Source organism: Oreochromis aureus, linkage group 19 (assembly GCF_013358895.1).
Source record: "Oreochromis aureus strain Israel breed Guangdong linkage group 19, ZZ_aureus, whole genome shotgun sequence".
NCBI lineage: Eukaryota > Metazoa > Chordata > Actinopteri > Cichliformes > Cichlidae > Oreochromis > Oreochromis aureus.
The window spans coordinates 2,946,766-2,963,970 of record NC_052960.1 but is presented as its reverse complement, the minus strand read 5'-3'; the positions used below and the strand labels follow the sequence as shown (position 1 = coordinate 2,963,970).

Sequence of the window (17,205 nt, the reverse complement as noted above, 5' to 3'; positions counted from 1 at the left end):
ACAAGTCGAGGTTTATTACCTAAAGTGTGCTCGTCTTAAGATAAAGGGGACGTTGTCTATGAATAGATTAACTCTGAAGGGCTTGTTTTGGAAGACAGGCCTAATTTTGCAATGAGGCTAATATGTTATCTAACTAATACTCGGAATATTACAGAACAACTTTCAGGAAATTGTCCAACAGTTCCACTGCGTTGTGAGATTTTTCATTTGAGAACATTACAAACAGCGTCTCTCCAATCAGGATGCTCAGTTTAAAGAAAGCCAACAACAGCAGAGAAACAAACAGAAAGCAGCCTTTATTAACAGTAAAAACATACTAAATGCATCAATACTGTGGAAACGTCCGGTCTATCCCCCTCGCCCAAGCCATGAGGCCCCCACAGATGTCTTTTACAGTGACACGGTCCACTTCTGATCCACTCATCTTCTCCAGAATCTGCACGGCCTTCTGAGAATCGTTACCCTGCTTGCACATCACGTAAACTGGAGAGAGAAACCAAGAGAGACTCATTACGTCTGATTGGTTGAAACACAACGTCAGGTACAAACAGGTGAATATTTAAAAACGAGACAGAGTAAAGTCCAGCCTAAATTTATCTCACTGATTAAAGAACGTCACCAAAATAATGTTTTGAATGTTAATTTCTGTAAAGCAGGCCAGCTGCACAGGCTGACCGTACTTGTTTTGGAAAGGGCTCACATAGCAACCCCATTACAACCTGTTTCTAGCTGTCCAAAATAAGCCTCTGGCCCAGCAGTGTGAGACTACACAGTGGCCTCTGAATATGCACAAGTGACTGTACGTGCCCGTTCATTTCAAACAACACACCCTAAATGGTGTTTTTGCTGTGTTACCTGGCGGCTGGCAGTCACCTGCCATCTGGTGCTTCAGCTGGCTGACTCTCTCCCGGAGTAACTGGAGATGTTCCCTCTTCCTCTCCTCCAGACTTGAGAGTGGAATATCTGGCAGCAATGTAAGGCGAACAGCCACACAGACACGAGGCTCGCACGAAGAGAACATACATGATTGTGGCGCAGCCAGAACGATTTGTGTCTTAAAGGATACTGAGAGAGGAGGGCAAGTGGCATATATCCACCTCCACCAGAGGGCGTACATCCAACAGGAGATGGGGCTCTGCACTGTCCATTATCGATTTATAATCCTGGAATCACATTAAAACAGTCCTTAATACACTTAAACTACCAGCTGCTACAATTACAGAGGTGTGGATTCGCTTTTTGGGGAAAGGCGTGGATTTCTACGTAAGCAGGGAAACCAAAATTACTCATGTGCCTGGACTCGTAATTGTAGAGTAATATGAACGTTTTAACTGCTTTTCCTTAATTCACAGGAAGCAAAACTGTTTCTAACTGCAGCCCCTTGCACAATCTCAGCTGCACCCCAATCAATCATGATCCCCATCTCTGTGCTAAATGACTCAGTGGGTTTCAAAGCACCAGTTCTGCAGAAACATAAACAGATGCAATCCACACTCCTGCGCTCGGTGCCAAAGAGAACGTGTTATTCTTTCCCATAGAAAATCTACAGGCACATTTTAAGTCATTTCCCATTTGGGGCTGGGTCAGCACCGAGATGTAATCAGTTTATGAATGCGCATGAAAACTGAGAAAATTGTGAGTAATCATATAATAAACAGCACTAAATACAGGGAGTCACGCAATGACCGAGCGTTCTGCACTATACAATCCCCACCTGCACTGTGATCCTCTGCTCTTTGGACAGCAGGTTTAGTTTGCGGCACTGAAAAGAGAATTTTCCGAGAATTAGGGATAATTATTTGCACTTTTAAAAATGTCATTTTAATATAAATCAAGTTGATTTAAGAAACACGTTTGAAACCTTCAAAAACCAGCATTCCTCTGTAAATGGGCGTGACCACAGGAAATGAGGAACCCCGTGAGTTTCTCTTATGACCAACCTTGTCTGTGGCAGCAGATCCACAGAAAGCCTCATAGTCCACCAGCCGGGTCACGCTGGGGTTTTCTCCACATACTGCACAGCTGGCCTGCTTTGGCCGCAGCCTGATCGACCTGAACCTGGCATCTTGGGCGTCAAACATCACCAGCTGCTGGCCGCAGGAAGCTGGCACGCCCAGTCAAGGGAAAGGCTACTTACTTCTGAGAAGCACCGTGTCGCTCGATTCAGAGATTCAGAATCTGGCACGTCTCCCACTGGTACATTAAAAGCCATAGCAACATTCGGGGATTTTGCTGGGAATATGGTGCAACACTTTCTCGGCTGACACATCCCAGCGAGGCCTTAGCATCAGTACAACAATGCAATACAGAAGGCAGGACGGGGCACGTCTACTCTGTCCCGTGACTCTCAGTACCAGCACGAGAACACAACAATGGCAAATAAATATTCAACTCAGAGGACGCAGACAAAAACTTTGTTTTATCGGACAAGCACAAAACTCCCTTCCCCTCCTTATCATTGTTACACAGTGAAGTCTCCTTTCAGCAGCTCATTGTGAATCAATTCTGGTGACTAAGCAAAAAACCTCAGATGCAAAGAAGCACAATAACTAAACCATATATAACAAGAAGGTGAAGAAAAAAGGATACAGCCCTGTCCAGAGGCAATCTTGAGGACTTCCAAAGCTTGGAAGCAGCCCATTATCCCTGGAACTTCAATACAAGCGGGAAATATTATAAAGAACGATCATTTACACCGACTGTGGCCTCTGTGACGGCGAGGGGACAAGACTCACCCACTCCTAACACTCCTCCATCAGAGCAGTTGGTCACCGTCTCTGGAGGTGGAGGCACTGGATACAGACATCTGTAGCAGGGGCCTCCATGGTAGTTATACACCGTCAACTGCAGACACACAAAAGATACCGCAAACTGTACCCACTGCACCGATGAGGAAAACGGGGGTCTGCTTCTACCTTACCTGCCCTTCCATTCGTAAGGCGCTCGCTGACACGAGAGGTTTGCCGCTGAGCACGCAGGCGTCGTTCACCAGATAACGGGTGGGGACGTTGTCTGAGCAATCAGCCACAATGTCATATATGAGGTCAGTGAAGTCAAGGCGTCCTCACGGTTTATCAGACACATTACTTACAGCTTCTTCTGAATTTCTCTTCATGTGGGCTGATAAGTAATCACAGAATGAGACTTGGCAGATAGCAGCTATGTGACATATTCATGATTTTACAAGTAGAGGTCTGTGCAATAGAGGATACTGTTGAATAAGTTGTAAGGCGTTTTCCGGCGAGAGCTGCAGGTGGTAGGGAATGCACTCCACAGTGGAATTTAACCTGCAGAGATAGATGCACATTCAGCAAGTAATTTCCTAAAAAGTCTGTGTCCTGCATAAACAGCACATTTAATACAAACACCTTAACTGTCCTGCAGCAGCACGAGAGCCAAGAAAGCAACAAAAAGGCAACATGTGAGTCCCGACTGTGGCAGCAGACCTGTCGGAACCTGCTCGTGCTTCCTTCCTTCTCCCTCCTAATCCATGCCATCTCGACTTCCAACGCAGAGCAAAAACAGTCTGACAAACACTACAGCTGCACGTCATTTGCATCGTGCATGCAAGAAACGATCATTAAAGAGCAATTATTAACAACAAGGCTTAATGAAACTGGGGAACAAGTGCTGCACAGCATTAAATCGAGGTTTCAGTTCTTTGCTAGTCAGCGAACTGACGCCCTCGTGTGGCCGTAGGTTAAAGACGTGTGCGCGAAACCACAGAAGGCCTACTGTGTGGCACAAAGGCACAAAAACCAGCTGTCTCTAAAATAACATGTTTACAAAATATTTGTAGACTGTGGTGAAATACAAAACCAAATATAACCTGTGGTGAGACTGGAAAGCGCCGGCGTGCATTATAACGCAGCCCAATGTTTGCACAAAGCATAAAATACACTAATTATCACAGTTACTGAACATTTACTAATAATATCCAAATAGTAAGGTCTCTGTTTCTTATTCGGGGGGAGGGCATTTTTAGACAGATTAGTAACAGCATACTTCTCAAAAAATCTTTCGTATTTGAAGTCCTAGATGATTTTGGTATTCTCCAAACATCTGCATACCACGCATTATACGCAGTGTAAACAGAGAGCAATCTGGGAACCCGTCGCCTATCGTGTCACGACTGAGCCTGCAGGGCTGACAGCAGATATCAAAGTAAGATGTCGTTACTGTTGTCGAATGTAGAAACTAAATAGAAAATAAGAGTTTAAACTGTGCTGGGATGAAGGACGGTGGTTTTCTGATTGCATTTTGGCCACTGCACTATGTTTTAGTCCTTCATGCTTACCTGCATGCAACCAAGGCTTCCTTAAAGTGACCGGGAATAAACAGAGAAATACCCAGTCTCCGGTTTCTTGCATAGATATTGGCAGTTGTTCACATGCAGACACTTGATTGCAGCAATAAAACAGTACCAGCTCTGTACCTCTGAACTGCACTGGCAGCAGAGAGCGCCTTGGCCTGGCCCTGGTTCTCCTCCCCATGAAGCACCTGTCTGTGCAGGTTACTAAGCTCCACTTCATCGTAGTCTAGCAGGCCGAGGCGACCTGGGGAGGCAATCAGAAAGGCTTTAAAACTCATCAAACACTGATACCAGTGAGTATACTCATAAGGTACAAACTTTAAATTATGCATCCAAAGTTTGCCTGACTGCCCACCTGAGGAAACAGGTAGTATAACTCTCACTCTTATTTAAATTCACTAAATGTTAAATCTTAAATGTTATACCGTACGTTTTCCTGTCTCTTCAGCTTTAATCATTTTATTCACTAAATAACAAAAAAATTAACTTTTTATGGCTCAACATTATTTTAAGTAAACGCCACTTTTAATGAGCTGATTACTTTGGTCGTGATGTCCACTAATCAACAAGCGTACCTACCAACACCTGCTGCTGCAAGATACTGCGCCAGGGGGCAGCCCAGTCCTCCACAGCCCACAATCAGCACGGATGTCTTGGACAGATTCAGCTGACCTGCAGACAATCAGTCCTCACTTGATACAATGCTCTGAACATCAGACGAGTGTAATCTGCAGCCATCTCTACCTTGCACACCAAGCTCGGGCAGGAGGAGCTGTCGACTGTACCGCATGATGTCCTCGTTGCTGAGAGCCGCTTTGCCTGTGAGCGGAGTTAGGGGCGTCACTCTGTGATGTAGCTCCACTGATGCAGCTCGGCTCTGATGTCACACCAAACACATTTGCATAGAGTTTTTATTCATGTGTCACCAAAGTCTTCAACAGTTTCCCTCTAAAATCAATCCAGATGTTTTTTAATGTTTTGATATTTGAAGTATTTTGTGTTTTTCGATAAACTCAATTTGTTGCCATAAAAAAGTCTGATGCATGAATGTATCACTGCACTGAGATTATAGCTGCACCATGTGACCAGTGTTATTGAATTTGTACTTTGATTTTTCCTTATGCTAAATAGCCAGTGCCCAGACATGTTTTATGCATTTATACTAAATTACAGATCCTGGTTCATTTGAACATTTCACGCTTCTTCATGAGAGTTTTCAAGCTATTCATGTTCAAAGAGATTTCAGTCTATGAAAAAAGATCAGAAAGTGAGTTGGATGAGTCTTTAAAAAAATCCAGGAAAATATTTGATTCATGAAGCTGGAATGTCAAAGAAATTATGTCCAAACTTTGGATCATCTGGGCGAGCAGAAAATGTTCTAAAAAATTGATGATTTTGGATTGAATGGTATTAACTCAAAACATGTGAAAACAGAAGGAAAGAAAAAGATTTGATCAGTTAGCAAAGGTCAAAGATTAAATGTTAGAAATAGATAATAATTAATAACCAGCAGGCTAAAGTAAAGCACAAATGGGTGACATATTTAGAAGATAAGATAAACTATCAATAAACATGGTTAGATGGAGAAAACAAATTGTAGGCTCGCATATATGAATATATTAGGGACTTTTTAATTTAAAATAAGGTTTAAAAAACGTCAGATAATAATATAATATAATAATTAAACGCCTACAATGGGGAATCTTATTCTATAAGAATTAATGCAAACTTTTCACCCTTAAACTCTGAGATTTTAAGGATTAGGTGAATATGAACTCATATGTCTCAATCATGCATTGAATATTAATTATGCAGCTGGTTGCTGTGGCGACACCTTGTGATAGCCGGATAAACTCTGAGGTGTTGGAGTAACGTAACGTCCTTCCCCGATATTGTCACTAAACTAAGCTCCGAATATGATCACGTTATAACTGCACCGTTAATGCCACACAAGAAATCAGGCACATGAAACACACCGATACACAGGCGTGAATTCACTTTCCCACCTTTTCCAGTTGCGCCAGTTTGTTCTTCAGAGCTGCGATCTCCTCCTCTTTCTCCCGCAGCTGCGCCTTCAGGCCGCACACCTCCTGCGCCATGGTGCAAAGAAAAAACTACGGTTAGAAAATTGAAGCTCTAAAGCTGGAAACTCCTCTCAGACATGTTGACATGCCAAACACACGGGTGCAGGCTTCCGGGTTGGTCACGTGGTAAAGACACCACGTGGTAGATGACGTCTGGCGCGCCGGTCACATTGTCAGGAAAAAACAAATATCAAAAAGTAGCTAAATAATAGAAAAATGTAATTAGATTAAGAAATAATACTAGTATAATTTAAACAGGAAAATTCGTCAAATATTTTTGTATTTATTTGTTTTTCATTTATTTATTTATTTTTGCCAACAGCTTATTCTCAAAAAATTATGCTGTTACGATCAAAAGCCGCAACATAAATAAGGAGATGAACACCAGATTGTGGGTGAGAAGAGGTTTTAATCCTAAAATGGAACAGCAGGTTGGCTTAAATGGCTGGTGCCACCAAGACACAGCTAGTGAGGCTTCCTGAAAGCCTGCCTCAGGTATGCTTTTATCAACACCTGACTAGGTGTGGGCAATTAGCAACAGCTGAACCCACTGAAGAGATTAGGGGCTGCAGAGGGACGTAACAATGCATTTATTTAAATAAAATAAACAGAAACCTATTGGGAGGAAATCCCAAGGATCTGTTAATGCAGTGAGTGCCAATTAACCGTCATGGTTTGGGTTCAGGTGTCCTCAAGAAAGCGAAGGTCAGCTCGAAAAATAAAATGTAAAGTTGCTATGAGAGCTCACAACGCTAATCCTACACACCTCTGTACCAGTGTGCGGCGACAAGTGGCTGATAACTCATTTCCTATATGTCCCTGAACGTACCAGGACACGGAGTTGGTTTTCACTAGGGTGCTATTGGCCGGGGGGGGGGTTAGAGAGGGGCTCATAGAAGCCAGAAAATCCTATCTATAAGAGAGAAAACACAAACATAAGCACGTGAGTTTAACGATTTTAATGTGCACAGAGCTCCATAAACACAGAGCAGGAGATGCGGCTGCACTGGAACAATGCAGCTGCATCTCTAAATGGCAATACTTTCATAATCCCATCAAAAAACAGAGAGCAACAAAATAATGCATTAAAAACGATGAAAACTAAAACATTATTAAGTATCATAAACATACTTTATTTTTATGTGTTTACGATAAATTGTGTGCATAAAACAATAAGGAGGGGCACCAGAGTAAAGCTCCCGTTCACGTGGCTGGGCTTTGCGCTGTGACCTGCAGCTTATGAACCCCTATGCGGTTTGCTGCTCAAAATGAGCACCTATCAAATGACTCTGGGGTCACTGTGTCAGGCACCCATGCGGTTCCTGGGAGTGGGAAAGCGCGCGCGCGCGCACACACACACACACACAGACGGTGACGCGCTGCGGTTGAGAGTCCTCCCTCCTGCTCTTCACATGATCTGAAAGCTTTCACAGAGGAGAGACAGGAATGTGCAAAGGAGCGACTACATCAGTGGCTGATCGAAGCCACGCTGCCTCCACAATGTCTTTATTTTACACTGTGGCTGTCTGCGTGACCCTCATCCACTACACCAACGGAATCCCATGGACGGAAGAAAAGGTAAATATATTCAAAGGATCTGCTCACGTTCTGGGCCTGAATACACCGTGGTACTGCCTCACAGTCATGTGTTTAAACGCTGAGAGAAATCTGCTCCAAATATGAAACCATTAAAATAACAACTTACCACGTGCTGTGTTTACTCTGACCATCAGTAACCTGCTTTCGACTCCAGCATGACTGCTTACTGTCATTATTTCCTGTATTTGTGATGCTTTTATCGTTTAAAAGAATCTGTGCTGAATGATTTGATCGTTTTGGGACTAATAATTAACCATGTAGAAAAAAAATGAATAGTAATTTTAGCTTGTTAATGTCTTTATATTGTGATTATATTGTTTGTGGTTACCTGCACCATTACTGCTGTTACATTACTCCATAAGAGAAAAAGAGAGGGTCTCAAGTAATCGGATACATTTTTATAATTAAGTGAAATATGTATTCATGACGTTAGAACAATTCCCTGTGCTTTTAACACTGATGTGTAATTCTCCTGAGGTACACCAGGGTATCCCTCGACATAAATGTTCTTCATCTATATTCTTCTTCTCCTCTCCCCTGTGCTTGGTTGCTATGGCAGCACAGCCATCATCATTGATCCTCCAATTGTGGGTCTTGGTATTTATAGACCTTAAGTGGACCCCCTTTTAACCCGCTATGAGCTCAGTGAGCCCCAGCTCTTTGAAGGGCTGTATTCAGTCTGTGTGACCACATAATTATAGTTTTCCCTCTGCAAACACAGGCCTGATGTATGAGTCAGCCACTATGGGCTTCAGACGTACTGACAGCAGGTTTTGTAAGTGAATATTTGTGCCTCCGCTGAAATAAACAGACCTGAGGAACGTATCTTCCCTTGTTGTCTGCAAGGAAGAGCAAATGTTGTTGTTCATTCTGCAGATGTAGCAGTGCCGAAGCAAAGAGTCAGTTAATCGGTCAGTTTGTTGCTTCGGTCATTTATTCCAACTCCAACAAACATAACATAAATATAAATGACTAATTGATTAAGTGAGTAATAACCACATCAACTGATAATAGCCTCAATAATATTCCTTTAAGCTCTGAATCTATATAAAGATTTTATAACCTCGGGGTGCTGCTCGTTTCCACCACATTCCCAATTAAGTACTAGCTGAGGGCCTAATAGAAAAAATGGAGCCGCACACAGGCTTTGATTGGTCTCTGATATTTACTCTCAGCTGTTTCCCTCCGATTCCCTGTTTGTTGCCAAGACAACAGTGTTTCTCAGCAGGTGAACTTTGTGACCAAATGAAACAGGACTGATTGGAAGATCAATGCGTTTTTTAGCCCACGACTGTGATTCAGCAGTCATTGAACTGACACTGGCATTTTACTAAAGAAGAGTAATTCCATGTTAACAGCTATGCTTGCCTTTGCCGCCTCTCCATTCATTAGAAGCTTGCTTTTGTAAAGGAGCGACTCTGTAAACGTGTCTCCTCTCAAAGCTCTAATTAGCTCTTGTGTCACGGCAGGCTTTTTTTACAGCTTATTATGGACGCTGTCTTTTATTTAACATCTTTACCATATGATCAGGTTACTTATAGCTCATATTTTCTTTATTTTTTCTGTTAAAAAAAGTGACATTTATTCTTTCTCCCCCAAACCTCCTGCATATATGAAACATCCAAATTCCCCATGTTTGCAATCGTTGCGCTGTTTCCTGTAACATGACAGGATGAACGTATGATTATGACACAACAGCAGTCTATGCGTCACCCACACAGTTACTTAACTTGAATCCATCACAGCCTTCTCTGCTACTATTAAACAGCTGCTGATGCAAAAAGTGTACCATTGCACACGCTGAGTGAAACCAGATGTTTATGGATTGCTTGTTATTTCTGAATGTTCTATGCTCTGCAGTGATGAACAAAAACAAGCCGTAGGACTGCTGAGCAAAAGTTTCGTGTTGTTTTTTTCATAACCACTTATTTTAAGTATCAGTTGAACTCAGTGCTGTCTGCATCCATTCATTTTGTCTCTTGCCTCTTTGGTGCTGTCCAGTTGTACCACACAGCTGTCACGCTAACACAGGATGAGATCCGCGCTGCCCTGTCACACACTGATGTAGAGCAAATGTGGCAGAGGGACCTGAGACCACTGCTCGTTACCAGGTATCCAGGGTCTGCTGGCAGCCAGGCTGTGCAGGACGTAAGTTGATAATCTGATACCAGATCTGTGTCTTTAACTAGAGGAACAGTCATCTTTACTATCATCATGTGTTATCATGCACATTTCTGCAAAAAGGATGGCAGGAAAATGTAAAAATAATGTTATATTTCCTCCAAAAAACACTATGTTTTACACCTGGGAGGACACTTTCCACATTTGTAGTAAGTACAGTTCAACAGATAATCATAAAATGCCGTTTAATTCTGCAAAACAGGAATCAGGTCAGTATATTCAGTGGTTTAGCTAAGTAGTAAGGAGAGGCTAAATTACATAAAAACCTTTGCGTGTGTCCGCAGCACATCAAAACAACCCTCGGTTCGCTCGGAGCACAGTGGGACGTTACAGAGGATAAGTTCGTGTCACAAACACCATATGGACCTCTGCCCTTCACCAACCTAATTGCCACCCTGAACCCATCAGCCAAACGCCGCCTGGTCCTAGCCTGTCACTACGACTCCAAGTACTACCCACCACAATGGCACGGAAGAGAGTTCCAAGGAGCCACTGATTCTGCCGTTCCCTGTGCCATGATGTTGGAGCTGGCAAGAGCCCTGGATCTGGATCTGAAATCTCACAAGGTATAATTCTAACTCATGATTTACAGCTGCAGGGCATAGTAAGCTAAAATGGTACATTATACATTATTAGTAACAGGCGTTTCATTGAAACTCAAGCCTTTTGGTGCTGGACTGTAATGTGTTAGGTGTGTTTTAGAGGTTGTGATCAGCACTGACTTGACTGTGGTCATGAATCACGATGAACAACACAACATCACACAACAACAACACAAATGAAAGCTGAAAGAAAACCTGGCCAGAGGCAACAAAAGACCAAGAGCATTCAATTTTCCTACCCGCAGCACTTTGATATAATATATTTTTATCTTAAAGACCCGGGCTCTGTAGTTATTAGGAAAAAAAGATTTCACACCACTGTTAAAAACTATTTAAACTACGTCCTCATATAGGAATTAAGAGACAAGTGCTCAGGCGCTGCTAATCAGTCACACTTGATTGACTGATCATCATCAGTGTGAGCGACTCAGGTGTGCATTAACACAATGCCAGGAATGAACGACATCAGCGATGAGCTTTGACAAGCAACTGTTGCTGCTCATCAATCTGGGAAGGGTTACAAGGTCATTTCCAAACAATTGGAAGTCCATCATTCTCCAGAGAGAAACATTAGTGACAAGCGGAAAACATTCAAAACAGCTGGCGGTCCTCCCAGTAGGGAGCATCCCACCGAATTCAAAGCGAGGTCAGACCGTGTAATGCTCAGAGAGAGCCCAGAGCTTTAGCTCAGCCTCTACAGGCCTCAGTTAGCATGTTAAATGTTAAAGTTCAGCCCAAACTGGGGCATGCATCAGGACAATGATCCCAAGAACAGCAGCAAATCTATAACAGAACGGCTGAAAACAATCAAGGTTGTGCAATGGCCGAGTCAAAGTCCTGACTGAAATGCTCTGGTGGGACCATCGGTGAGTTGTGCATAAATAAATGTCCACAGACTTCATGTTATTGCCGCAACAGGTGGTGCTATAACCTGTTTCACAGGACTTCACATAGCTGCCCATCATTGTGTGGTAATGCAGCTCCCACCAGTACACCAGTGCATTTTAAACACCAGTTAGGATCCCTTGCGAAAAGGAAAATATGAGACTTTAGCTCTATGTTTTACACTTATTAAGATCAATTCACTGCTCATATTGATCCTTACATGATGAAAATATAAGAATTTGCCCAGTGCCATCTGCTAAGAGCTTTCACAGAGTCAGTGAGTAAGAGGATGCAGACCCTCTTCACAGCAGAGATATGACACGTCAAAGCAGCAAAACTCCACATTGAGTTAACCAGCACTGATGAAGGCTGTAATCCACTTAGGTGAGTCCAGAGCTATTGGTACTGCTCCAGCACTGCTGGCTTCCTATGCCTGATGTAAAAAAGGCATTTTGGTGTTGCTCAAATGTAGCCGACACATTTCAAACACTAAATATTTTTTATATTCATTTGTGAACCTGTTGGCGTCTACGCTACAACTCAAGATCGAGGATAAGAGCAACATTTGAAGTTACATTTTGGATGTTTTAAATTAATTAGTACATACACGTTTCAGTATTAATGTATTAGAAAAGACAAAAAACATTAGCATTCATGCAGCTAGCTCCTCTGCCCTTTTCCTGTTCCACAGCTGAGCTCAGCCTCCTGTCTGCTGGGCGGACAGTGACATTGTCTGTGACAGAGAGATCAGCCAGGGGACGTGTTTTCCACACTGAACTGTCAGTCACAGAGGTCACGGTGGAAATAGGAAGCACACTGAATTCAAATGCATTCTGTGGATGAGAGGACACATAATCAATATGAGAGCTGATAAATCATGTGTTTTTTAAATCTGTTCTAGAAAAGAGCAATGACGCAAAAGAATAAAATGAATATTCCCCTTGAAAAACATTTTTGTCAGTTTTCTGTCAAGTATTATAAAACAACACTAGATGGCAGCAAAACTCTTGGATAAAAAGTAATTCTACTGTTTTTTGTTTTTACTCTGTTTAGAGCTTAAATTCCAACCTGACCCTGCAGTTACTCTTCTTTGATGGGGAGGAGGCTCTTTTTCAGTGGACCGCCACAGACTCCCTGTATGGCTCTCGCCACCTTGCCCAGAAGATGGAGGCCACCGCGCATCCTCCAGGAGCCGCAGACACCAACCAACTGCACGGCATTGTAAACATTACTTCTCCTAATTCTTCTCTGTCCAAATCATGGAGGATTAGGATAATCACTTAATCACACTCAAGATCATCCTTTTGTTAGCCAACATCAATTTCAGTACAATCTGCTTAGCCCTGATCTCCTCTTACACACTCGAACAACTGAAGTGCATTTCTTAAATAGTTTTGTATTTGAAAGAATTACGCAGCCACTTCTTTCACCACCAGGGAGGCTCGGAGGGCTTTATATGAAGCAGAAGTTATTACACGCTCTATGAAAGTATGATGTCACTGTACTCGGCATATATGTCCATATCCACGCTATAAAGAGATAACTGTTATCCACAAACTGGGGAGATAAAGTTTCCCAACATTGCTGGTGTGTGAGCGTGTGTGTGCATGCGTGCAGACAGACAGAAAGACAGATAGGTGTGTTTTATGTGCAGCACCATGGAGCACGTGATGTAATCACCTCAAAGCAGCACCGCTGAGGTGTGATTATTATGGGAATGAGCTGCTTAACGGGGAATTACCGCCGGGGTGTGTAGACAGAGTTTCTCATGAGAGATGGGCATCATTCATCCCGTCCTGTCTCTGCTCCTCCAGGATCTGTTTGTGTTGTTGGATCTGATCGGCGCTCCCAGTCCTCGCTTTGGCAACCAGTTTCCAAGCACAACAGCCTGGCTCTCCAGACTTCAGCACATCGGTGAATAATCATTCACTAATGCTTTATATGTATTATACTGTCTTTGGTGTAGCGAGTTTGAGTGATCACCAATCATTAGCAGCTACATGAGTCTTATTAGTCATCACCATATAGAAGCTATTCACCTTTGTAACACATTATCCTTTACTTGCAACATTTCAATGAGATTATGAATAAATGAATGTGATAACAGTCATGGGTTTGTGGCTTAAAGGGCCTTGGGTTGTTAATGGAAACTAGTTAACCTGCATGGATACTGTTACGGTCCCGGGCCTGGTGACCCAGTGTTTAGATTTAGAGCTTTCCGGGATTTAGTCTTTTGTGTTTCTAGCTTCCAAAGTTCTTTGTTATTCCGAGTTCTTAGGTTTTGTTCCTTTGCCTTCCGTGTTTTGTGTGTCACGTCTATAGTTTAGGTTTTGTTCTGTCTCCATGTTTAGTCATCTGTCCTCCCTGTCAGCCGTGTCTCCTTGTCACAGTGAAGGTCTTATGCTTCCTGTTTTATTTTGATAGTTCCTTGTCCTGTGTTCAGTGTATTCAGTTTTGCTTCCTCCCCTTTCGTTGTGTCTGATTAGTCCCAGCTGTGTTTCCCTCCTGTTTCCCATTCCCTCGTTACTCCCGTGTGTATTTAAGCCCTGTGTTTTCCTCTGTCTTTGTCGTGTCGTCCATCCTCTTTTCTGCGTGTTACCTCTGTGCTCCTTGTAAATTTCTAGTTCTCTGGTTTCCAGTTCCTTTGTTTTTTGGTTTAAGTTTCTTATTTCTAGTTCCTTGTTTTGGTGTTGGTTTCTGTAAATGTGTAGAATTATTTCCAGCAATAAAGCCGCTGTTTTCAGTTAACTTCCCGTGTTGTAAATCCTGCATTTGGGTCCTACATCCTGCCACCACGCAGCCGTACCTTGACAGATACAGCCACGTTGATGGTGCAGGGAGAGAGGAGTTAGAGACAAAATTAGAGAGACAAGGCTGAGATGGTTTGGGCATGTGCAGAGGAGAGATAAAGGACAAAGGATGCTAAATATGGAGCAGGAGGAAAAGAGGAAGACCTGAGAGGAGGTAGTGAAGGAGGAGGGTTGGTGTGATAGAGGAGGATGCGAGGAATAGGGTGAAACGGAGGCAGATGAGTAGCTGACAGAAGAAAATACAGCAAATTGTTGATTTTTTTTTTTTTACTATTAATAATTAAGATGTGAGGTGTTTTCACTAACCTTTGAACTTTTTATTTTCTGCTCTGCCTTTTCTAAACTTAGAAAAGCGTCTTCACTCCATGAGCCAGCTGGTGGACCATCCTAACAGCGTGCAGTATTTCTGGCCAAATCACCATGTGGGCCATGTGCTGGATGATCATATACCTTTCCTAAACAGAGGTATGACCCTCAAGAAACACAACAACCACATCAGCGATTCCCCTTACTGTTGTTTTCTTTGTGCTTCTCTGCCAGGTGTTCGGGTCCTTCACCTTATCCCCTCCCCCTTTCCCTCTGTGTGGCACACGTTTGATGACAACGAGCAAAACCTGGACCGCTCCACTATTGAGAACCTCAATAAGATCCTGCAGGTTTTTGTTTTGGAGTACCTCAGCGCCAGACCCACTGTTCCATCAAATCCACAGAATGCCCCCTAAAGCTCCCAGTAAACCCTTCATGCTTTGATGTCTCACTGTAGTAAAGATCCTCAGCTGCCACTTTAAAGACAGAGAGCACACGCTGCATTAACCCCTATTTATATGCTGAGACGCATATGTACTGCTTAACTTAATGACTGAGATAAAAGGGTTAAATTATGTGCATCAGATGGGTGCCTGCTGTAGAGAACATTTTCCATAGATAATCTTTAGAAATATTGATCTAACCTGCATTTTTATTTTGAAAGTCTGAAAGTCGTATGCGCGTAAAATGAAAGATGAGGCTCATCAGAGAGACGAAGGCTTCATAGCTTCTTCATTTCAAGCCCCCAGCAACAATCCGAGCACAAAGGACCATCAGTGTGTTTCTGCAACACTGCTCTCTTTGTATCAGTCAAAGGCCTTCCTTATACTGCGAGGATTCATCTCAGCGCCAACACTAACATCGAGGATCTTTACCACGCCTCAAAAACTCGAAATAAGAGCAGCGCCGTGTTAAAAACAGTTTTCATTTTACACACTTTCTCAGTAACAATGAAGTAAATGAAGCCGCTAAGATCTAAATTAGAGATAATTTCATTATGGATTGCTTTTGGAATGCCCTCAAACACTTGCTTATAGTCATTTGATGACATTCAGAATCCCCAGTCGGGCATGCTGTGTGAGAAATATAGTTAGACCACCCACACAGCTGCTACCAAACATATTGAGTATATGGCGACACACATGCCACACTGTGTGAAATTTCCCCTCCTATATTAAACCTGTTCGGTGTTTAGAGAACAAACCTGTCAGTAGCAGGAAGTGTGGTTAATTTGTACTAAAACAACATCTTTAGCCTTTTATATCCTCTCATCTTAGGTGAAGTGGATGACTTCCTGTGCTGATGTTTCATGTGCCTGTCTTTGTTTATATGACGTTATTAGCTTGGTTTTAATGTAAATGCCAGAATAATATACTCTGCCAAAACTGGACTTCCTGTATTTGGAGACTGAAATAAATGTTGATTCAGAAAACAAAGGAGAGAGTTGTGTTTTTTTTATCATTCCACAACTGTGTTGAAGTGTTTGAGGAGCTCCAGACTACTGTACGTACTGCAGCGCCTTCTCTAAAGCCTGGCCCTTGTGAGGATGATCTACGGGGGACTCTTGCAAAAGGATGTGTGAACTTTCTCTGCATTTCTGACCTGCAACAAAGAAAAGTTGAAGACTCTCCTTCCAGTCCAACATCTTTCCAAATCACCGAGACCAAACCCTCTTTTTTTCATTCCTCGGCTTCACCAGTCTTTCCCCTAATCCTATCGAGAGGCCCTCCCCCGAACTCCACACCATCTAAAACCTCTTCAGTCCGGACCACTCACATGTGAAGCGAGGAGGTTTTTGTTTGCTGCAGGCAGAAATATTTATGATGCAGGGATGATGAAGATGTTTAGTTATATGTGGACCAAAGAGAGGGGTTGGATTCAAACTATATTTTGAAAAGCAGCTCGTCTGAACAAAGAACAGAAGGCCAGGCAAATTGAGAGTTGTATAACAGTGTATTGTGGCATCCAGTGTATGTGTGACAGCAAATTGATGAATGCCCCAGTTTAATAACAGCAGAGCTTTAATCTGAGCTGATTAGAGAGCAGAGTGTGCAGCTGCACAATAGTGGATTGATGGGTAGGGCCCGGACTCTTTCTAGGTGTGTTTGAAACTGTTAGAAAACAAAGAAGCGAGCAGCGCTGTTTTCTTTGTAAGGTCGCTCGCTGGAGTTTGACTGAGAGGTTTTATAAACTGCTAAAAAAAAAAAAAAAAAATCACAAAAGGGTTGCACAACTTCACAACAAAGAAGCAACACTGTACTGCAGCCACCACGATGCTGCACCTTTTTTTCCCAGGAACGGTCAAATTTTATATATCCCCTGGCTCATACTTTTAAATATACACATTCCCCATAATGTGACCTTTACGCTTTCTGTGCTGTTGTGCAGCGTCCACCTGTTGCAGCACTGTAAACCCACTGAACCAG

General features: G+C 42.8%; 2 protein-coding genes across 2 annotated transcripts; one reads left to right on the top strand and one right to left on the bottom strand.

The window, feature by feature from the left end:
• Positions 1–276: 276 nt before the first annotated feature.
• On the bottom strand, positions 277–6,571 carry mocs3 (molybdenum cofactor synthesis 3). The gene is made up of 13 exons (XM_031752974.2): positions 6,319–6,571; positions 5,057–5,189; positions 4,892–4,984; positions 4,436–4,556; positions 3,213–3,287; positions 2,921–3,038; positions 2,736–2,844; positions 2,590–2,652; positions 1,941–2,104; positions 1,715–1,762; positions 1,067–1,163; positions 856–963; positions 277–483 (listed from the first exon to the last, which is right to left on the bottom strand). Exons 1-13 carry the CDS (start codon positions 6,409–6,411, stop codon positions 326–328), a joined length of 1,380 nt encoding a protein of 459 aa, XP_031608834.1. The 5' UTR covers positions 6,412–6,571; the 3' UTR covers positions 277–325.
• A 1,160-nt stretch (positions 6,572–7,731) lies between these two features.
• LOC116330598 (glutaminyl-peptide cyclotransferase) lies at positions 7,732–16,215 on the top strand. The gene is made up of 7 exons (XM_031752972.2): positions 7,732–7,974; positions 9,997–10,143; positions 10,461–10,742; positions 12,717–12,884; positions 13,478–13,577; positions 14,822–14,938; positions 15,014–16,215. The coding sequence occupies exons 1-7, from the start codon at positions 7,843–7,845 to the stop codon at positions 15,193–15,195; spliced, it is 1,128 nt and encodes a 375-aa protein (XP_031608832.1). The 5' UTR covers positions 7,732–7,842; the 3' UTR covers positions 15,196–16,215.
• The last annotated feature ends 990 nt before the right edge of the window (positions 16,216–17,205 follow it).